This window comes from Herpailurus yagouaroundi, unplaced genomic scaffold (assembly GCF_014898765.1).
Source record: "Herpailurus yagouaroundi ecotype Mexico unplaced genomic scaffold, PumYag 182, whole genome shotgun sequence".
Classification (NCBI taxonomy): domain Eukaryota; kingdom Metazoa; phylum Chordata; class Mammalia; order Carnivora; family Felidae; genus Herpailurus; species Herpailurus yagouaroundi.
The window spans coordinates 10,421,817-10,429,416 of record NW_024412413.1 but is presented as its reverse complement, the minus strand read 5'-3'; the positions used below and the strand labels follow the sequence as shown (position 1 = coordinate 10,429,416).

General features: G+C 53.1%; 1 protein-coding gene across 3 annotated transcripts; it reads right to left on the bottom strand.

Moving 5' to 3' along the window:
* Positions 1 to 241: 241 nt before the first annotated feature.
* CUNH22orf23 (chromosome unknown C22orf23 homolog) lies at positions 242 to 7,531 on the bottom strand. 3 transcript variants are annotated; one of them, XM_040490871.1, is made up of 7 exons: positions 7,384 to 7,531; positions 6,939 to 7,050; positions 5,802 to 5,864; positions 1,829 to 2,011; positions 1,052 to 1,183; positions 736 to 836; positions 242 to 594 (listed from the first exon to the last, which is right to left on the bottom strand). In XM_040490871.1, the coding sequence occupies exons 2-7, from the start codon at positions 7,039 to 7,041 to the stop codon at positions 523 to 525; spliced, it is 654 nt and encodes a 217-aa protein (XP_040346805.1). In that variant the 5' UTR covers positions 7,042 to 7,050; positions 7,384 to 7,531; the 3' UTR covers positions 242 to 522. The 3 variants fall into 3 exon arrangements, with proteins under 3 accessions (XP_040346805.1, XP_040346806.1, XP_040346807.1); XM_040490872.1 differs by having other exon boundaries at positions 7,408 to 7,529; XM_040490873.1 differs by lacking the exon at positions 7,384 to 7,531 and adding an exon at positions 6,657 to 6,830 and having other exon boundaries at positions 6,939 to 7,051.
* Between the last annotated feature and the right edge of the window lie 69 nt (positions 7,532 to 7,600).

The window sequence follows — 7,600 nt, the reverse complement described above, 5'->3', positions numbered from 1 at the left end:
ATAAATAGCTCCTAAGACAGGTAGGTTGAAAGGACTCCCCTTCATTCCTGGGTTCTGAAAAGCAAATGCGTAGGGCACACAGGGGGTGCTGGGTGGGGAGGAAGGGGCCCGTGGGATGCCCTCTGGCACGTGGCCAAGAGGGTGCGATTGGGCCTCGCCTTCACTGTATGTGGGCTCTTTCCCCGAGAAAAGACTCCAAGTCGTGTGTGCTTATGTGTGTGGTGTGTGCTGGGCATGTCTGTGACTGTGACTGTCGGTCTCAGTGGCTCAGCCGACCCAGGCTCCCTGGGCAGAGCCTTGAGGAGAATCAGCTCATTCTCGGAGATTGGGCCATTTTCTAGGGTGCTGCGTGTGCCCAGGGTTCCCCGGGCCAGGGCAGTGCCGTGTGGCCATTTGACGTGGCTGAAGGCCAGGGTAGGTGGGCTGATGGGGGCGGGGGGGGGGGGGGGAAGCCTGCTGGGCGAGGGGGTGGGGCTCCAGTGGTCCACGTTGGGCTACTCTGCTCCTGTCTCTGGAGGCAGATCAAGGGGTGGCAAGAGCCTTCCTAAGTTCCTCACTCCTCTTGTGGTCAATGTCTTCCATTTCCCGCAGTTTCTGCAAAGGGCATCGGGGAAAGCTGGGATTCAGGGCCGGGACCTGAGGAGCCCCAAACCTGGGCGACGGGTGCCCTGTCCACTCACGTCTCATGCTGCGCACGCACGGCAGACCCTCTCCCCCCTTCCCTGTGGCTTCTACCTGGGAGATCTCCGCAAGGATGATCCCTCGGTACTGTCTGCCCTGTCCCAGCGCCTCCATGTCGGCCAGGAATTCTTTCCTGTCCTGGATTTCCTTTACCACTGGACAGGGGAGAAGGGCCATCAGTGTACAGGGCAACGGGGGCCGCCAGGCTCCCGGGAGGGGTGGCGGGGACAACGGGTTGCTCCCTTGGGGAGAGGAAGCGTTTCTGCGGTCCGTGTTCCCCACTCGTTGGCCCTCAGGGTTACTCTCCATCCCCCCGATTGTGGACCCCTCTGCCCACCTTCCCGGCCTAGGTGGCCCATCGGTGGCTTACATTCTTCAAACCGGTCCAGCTCAGGGGCTGGGTCCTCCTGTCGCCCCGGAGGGGGCTTCCTTTTCCGTTCCTCGGAGTCCTTCCCAGTGGCAAAAATGTTTTGGAGTCTTCGCTTCTCTTTCTCCAAATCTCCTACAGGGCCCAGAAATGGCCGAGTTAAGGCAGGCGAGGCACCCCACGCGTGGTCTGAGCTCCTGGTTGGGCATGCTTGTTCCGGGGTCCCGGCGCCTTGAACCCCGGGAACCCCTGAGTTTGTCCTGTCCAGACAGGCAGGAGGGGGAAGGGCCGAAGGAACTAAGGTCGGAACCCACACGCTCTGGTGCAGAGCGAGGCTAAGAAAACTGTGGTCACCGTGGAGGCGGCCTGTGTGTAGAGGCCACGTGGAGCTGTCGGCAGGTCTGGGCCAAGAGCTACACCGGATGCCAGGTAGGGAGCGAGGCAAAAGGCTCCAGGAAGTAGGTTGGCGTGCCTACTGTGTGGGACTGTGTAACCTTAAGAGAGCAGGGGCCCTGAGATCTGACAGCCAAACACTCGTCAGGGACTGGTGGACTCTAGTTAATCATTACAGAATTCTAAAAAAAAAATGAAAAAGGACCAGTTCACCGGTTTCCTCTACACCCTGAACACCCCCAAGCTAACAGGTGCCCAGGCTCAAGTACATTAGTACAAACAGTGAGAGAATTTGGTTAGACACTTGCCCTGCCCTACGGGCCGCTTGGCCCCCGGCCCCCTCAGGGAGGGAGGTGGAAGAGGGGCTCTCGAGGCCCTCTCACTTACGGGTGGCTTGAGGCTTGAATGGTTCCCGGCTATAGGCCCCGCCGGCTTGGCACACACTGGCAGGCCGGAGGTGGGGCCGGGCCACCAGGATGGGAGGCAGGTAGATGGCCGAGGCCGGCTGTTTGGGAGGCAAGACCCTCTGGCTGGATGTTGGGCTGCACTGGAGGGGCAGAGTGTCTCCTCCTGGGAAAGGAAGGTTCGAGGTGGAGGGGGACCCACCTGGCTTTTTTTTTTTTTTTTTAATTTATAAAAGTCATACCTGCCTGTTACAAGCAGTTAAACAGTATAGAAGTCTTCCCTTCTCCCCTCCAGTGCCCCACCCCTACCCCATAACGAGCAACTTCTAATCTGGTGGTCTCGTTCCGAACTTTTTGATGTTAATACAAACATGTTCAAAGATATGTGTGCATATATGAGCTTTGTTTTTCAAACACTGGACCACACTGAATTATATTCAGTAATTGGCTTTTCACTTAACAATTGATCATGGACAGTTTTCCAGATCACTTCATTTATATAGAACTTATTTTTTATAGCTATATACTAGTTCGTAGAATGGATACATTATTTATTCAGCTAGTCTTTTAATTTCAGAAACTCAGGCTGTTTCCTTTTCTTTTTTTCCCTGCTACTTCAAACAATGCTGCAATAAACATTCTTGTGCATCAAGCTTCTAGACTGCTTTTATTTCTATAGGCAGATTCCTAAAACCTGCTTGGTCTCTAGGCAGGGAGGGATGGTTCCGATGGTGATACACACCAGTCCCCCTGACTGTCCTTCCCTGCTGTCTCGGCCCAGATCTGGGGACCCCCCCCCCTCCAGGCCAGCCAAATGTATCACCTCCTACCTGGTTGACTGGCCCCTGCTCTCAATTGCCCCAAAGCCCAGCTCGGAGCAGCCCCTCCCCTGCATTGTTTTGATCTGGCCCCCCATCTACCTCTTCCACCTTTTCCAGCCTTCTATCACCCACCCAGCAAATACGTACCGAGTATCTGCTCTGTGCCAGGCCTAGGACACGGGGTAAAGTGGTAAGTAAGACAAAGTCCCCTCATGGCACTTACATTTGGGGTCGGAGGAGTGTGGATGATGAGTAAGTAAAATACACAGTTGGTTAGTGACGGCACAGGGATGGAACACAGGAGGTCAGAGCAGAATTTACAATTTTAAAGAGGGGAGGCAGGGAAGGCCTCATGATGAGGTCAGCCCCCAAAATGGTGAGTTGCTCTGTCGTGCAGATATTTTGGGGAAGAGCATTTCGGGCAGAAAGAACAGCTAGAGCAAAGGCCGTGAGGTGGTCACGCGCCTGGAATGTCTGAGCAACAGCCAGAGGCTAGGGGGCCAGGAATGGAGTGAGCGCGGCAGGAGTATAGTGGGAGCAGAGGTCAGAGGTCAGGGAGGGCAAGAGAAGTTCAGGGACCTGCAGGCCTCCGGAAAGACCAGCTTTTACTTTTTCTTTTTAAAATTTTTTTTTTTCAACGTTTATTTTATTTTTGGGACAGAGAGAGACAGAGCATGAACGGGGGAGGGGCACAGAGAGAGGGAGACACAGAATTGGAAACAGGCTCCAGGCTCTGAGCCATCAGCCCAGAGCCCGACGCGGGGCTCGAACTCCCGAACTGCGAGATCGTGACCTGGCTGAAGTCGGACGCTTAACCGACTGTGCCACCCAGGCGCCCCTACTTTTTCTTTTTTAATGTTTGTTTATTTTTAATGTTTACTTCTTTTTGAGAGAGAGTGAGCACATGAGAGCAGGGGAGAGGCAGAGAGGAAGGGAGACGGGAGAGAATCCCAAGCACGCTCCGTGCTGTCAGCGCAGAGCCCGCCTCTGGGCTCGAGCTCATGAACCGTGAGATCGTGACCTGAGCCAAAATCAGCTGGCTTTTACTTTGAGGTGGGAAACCATCGGAGGGTTTGGAGCAGAGGAGTCACATGACCCTTTGGTTGCTGCTGAAAGTACCGTGTGTAGGGGGGGGCCCGGGGCAGAGGTGGTCAGAGTCAGGATATGGTTTGAAGGTCAAGCAGACCCACGCTGACGGGTTGGATGTGGGGTCGGGGAGAAAGACGAGGAGGAGTCAGGGATGACTCTGAGGTGTCTGTCCCATAGGCCTGGAAGATGGAGTTGCCACTTTTCCCCACAAACGAGCCCCTTCTCACACCCTCTACCTAGAGCCACACCACGGCCTTCCTGCTCTTCTCTGGAGAGACGCGGTGCTTCCCAGAATGTCCCTCCCGCTCCCTCCGCCCCCTCCTTCCGCCTGTCCGGTGCGGTGTCCCGTCCCATCCCCCGGCCTACCCTCAGCAGATGATTATGGCCTGAGTAATTCTGGGAGGTCAGGTGAAGGAGAGGAATCTGTGGCTAGCAACAGAATTTGAACGAAGCCTCAACACAAGTAGGATTTGGTTAAGAGGAGAGAAAAAGAGACGGGATTCCAGAAGAAAGCAGACCCAACACAAATGAGTGTCTGGAGGCAAGTTTTTAAAAAGAAAACTTAGGAGAGTAAAACTAAAACTGTCAGGCAAACCAGTTACTTGCCTAATGAAATCAGTCCTTCAGTAAATATCGAGCACCTAGGTGCTGGGGGTCCTGCGGTGAACAAGGCGGACATAGTCCTTCGTTTCCTGGAATTTACTGGAATTTCTAGCACATTCTCTTTGCAGTCCTGCTAGAGGGGCCACCAGATTATTAGTGGATTGCTGAGTGTGGAGATAGAGTTCCATGATGCAGATGTGTGAAGGCACCAGGCTCTGACAGCCTGGGCTGTCCTTGTCCCCAATAAGTCCCCTGGCCACTGCTGGACCGGCACTGCTAATATTCGCCTCTCTGACACTCTCTTCCCTTCGCTTCTGTGGCTGCTCGGGTGCCCTCCCACAGCCACCCTCTTCTGTACGTAAGGCAATCACTTCTGGTAGGTTCAACAGAGAAGGTTCTGATGTTCTCTCTCTCAGAGGCAACTTCACAGGTCTCTGTTCCCATCTGTTAAATGCTGATTCAGTGAGACCTCAGAAAGCAGGGTAGTTTTCAAGATCTCAGGGCGCACCTTGCTACCGTGCCCATGTACTTACATTTTGTTGTTTTCCTTAAAAATAACTAATACAATGGGTAGTCAGAGGTGAGCGGTGGGAGGCCTTTGCATACTCCTCCTATGTTGGAATCCTGCCACTTGTCTTGCTTCTACTAGCTAAGCTGTGAATGAATAAAAGTAGGAGTAAGACACACAGTCCTTTCCTCTGGAGAACTCATATGGTATGTGTGTAACAGACTGCAGACATGACCACGTGGAGACTATTTTGGTCGGGCAGGACGTCTCAGCTGGGCTGTGATCTCATGGAAGGATGGCTGGAGACAGATGGCAAGAGGCTTGTTGTTGTGCTAGGACCCGTGTCCCAGAAAGAAACAAAGGCCCAGAACGATCAATTCCCCAGGAGCAAGGGTCAAAAATACTATTCAATTTTTTTGGTCTTTTTTTTTTAATAGAATTTTTAAAAGATTATTTATTTATTTTGAGAGAGAGAGAGAGCGAGAGCGAGAGTGAGCGAGCGAGCCAGGGAGGGGCAGAGAGAGGGAGGGAGAGAGAGAATCCCAAGCAGACTCCAGGCTATCAGCGTGGTGCCTGATGGACCCGAGCTGAAACCAAGAGTCAGTCGCTTAACCAACCTAGTCACCCAGGTAACCCTTTTTGTGGTCTTTAAGAGATTTTTTTTCTTTCTGAGAGCCCAAGCAGGGAAGGGGCAGAGAGAGAGGGACAGAGGCTCTGAAGGGGGCTCTGCGCTGACAGCAGTAAGTCTGATGTGGGGCTTGAACTCGTGAACCATGAGATCATGACCTGAGCCGAAGTCAGGCGCTCAACCCACTGAGCCACCCAGGTGCCCCTGGTCCTTTTAAACGAGATCCCCAACCCCTGAATATGGAGGAGCATTAAAAGTGTGGTCCAGAGTCCCTCTGCCCAGGAAGCCTCTGTGGATTGCCTCTTACTTTTCATGGTGTCCATGATGTGTCGCTGTTGGAAGTTTGTCAGTTTGGATTCCTTCATCATCACTGCAAAGATAAAGCACCGCTATGAGGTCTCCCGGACGGCAGACACAGCCCTTCATCTCACCTTATTCTAGGGTAAAATTGTATCCCCTCCTAACCCCATTCCGCACCTCAGTACTCCTTCCCTCCTTTTCCTGCTTCATTGTTTTTTCTGTAACACTTACTGTCACTGAAATTCTATATACTTATTGTCACTCCTACTAGAATATGAGCTCATGAGAGAGCAAGATTTTTTGCTGTTTTTTTTCTTTTCATTTATTATTAATTTAAAATTTTTTAGCATTTATTTATTTTTGAGACAGAGAGAGACAGAGCATGAATGGGGGAGGGTCAGAGAGAGAGAGGGAGACACAGATTCTGAAACAGGCTCCAGGCTCCGAGCTGTCAGCACAGAGCCTGACGCGGGGCTCGAACTCACGGACCGTGAGATCATGACCTGAGCCGAAGTCGGACGCTTAACTGACTGAGCCACCCAAGCGCTCCATTTTTTTCTTCTTTTCTTTTTAACTGCTGTGTCTCTGGCACTTAGAACAATGTCTAAAGCACATTAAGCAGGTTTAAAATTTTTTTTGCTGTTGAGTGAGTGAACCAATGGACAGTATTTTATTAAGCATGTGCCAGGTGCTGGAGCTACAATCCTGAGCCCAAACAGGCACAATCCCTGCCCTAATGGAGTTCGTGATCTAGAGGGGTAGATAAATATTAATCCAGTGGGAGACAACTAAATATCTGACTCCAGGTTGTGTTGTCCGTTGAAGGAAAGGGTATTTGGTAGTGTGAAAGCAGGGAACTAACTGTTGGTTCCACTGTGGTGGTGGGTGGGGAGGAGATCAGGCTTCCCTGGGGAAATTGAAAGTGTGATCTAAGGGATGCGCAGGAGTTAATCACTTCAAAATTCTTATTTCTTTGACTTCAGGCCACTTGCAAGTTGTAGGATCCCCAAACCTTTCTGAACCCCAGGCTTCTTATCTGTAAAATAAAAGTAGCAATTGCTAAGCACAGATCATGTAAGGGATAACTGAGTTACAGAGGGTACCTGCTACCACCACTCTTCTCCGGTCCTTTAAACACACTGACCTCTGAGCAGCTTGCAGGTCCCGGGGGTGTAAGTGGCTGGCTTGGAGCAGCGCCAGAACCCTGTTCCTTTGGTCACTGCCTCCACCCTTTCCTGGGAAGCCATGGAAGGGCCCTGAGGAGGGAAAAACGCAATGACAACCCCTGTCTCCCAGGCCCAATTTCTGCTACCGCGCCCCCAACCTCCTCGACGCCACCCAAAGTCCAGGAGCGGGGGTCGAGTCTCAGCAAAAACGTGACTCGTTGCCGTCAGTATCGCGATAGTGCCCTTCCCCCCCCCCCCCCCCACCCCGAGCAGATACACAGGCAGATCCTCACACATGAACGGAGACCTCATCCTGACCCGACGCCTGTGGCAGGGAAACCCTCTCTGGCGGAAAGAGGAGGTTAGGATAAGCCGTGGTCCGGACAGAGCCCGTTGGGGGACAAACCAAAATGGAAACCTCACCCTAATGTAAGACCCCGCTGGTGCCTCCTCCTCACAGGGAGCAGCTGGGCTCGGGAGACCGTAACCACGGCCCCGCGGCGGTTGTGCGGCGCCTGGCCCCCGCGCGAAACCCTCCGGATCTCAGCGACTAGAGCCCGCCCCCAGCGGCTCCGGCTACCATGGGAACGGGCACACGCCTCCCGGCGCGTGCGCACAGTTACGGCTTCGGCCTGCCTAC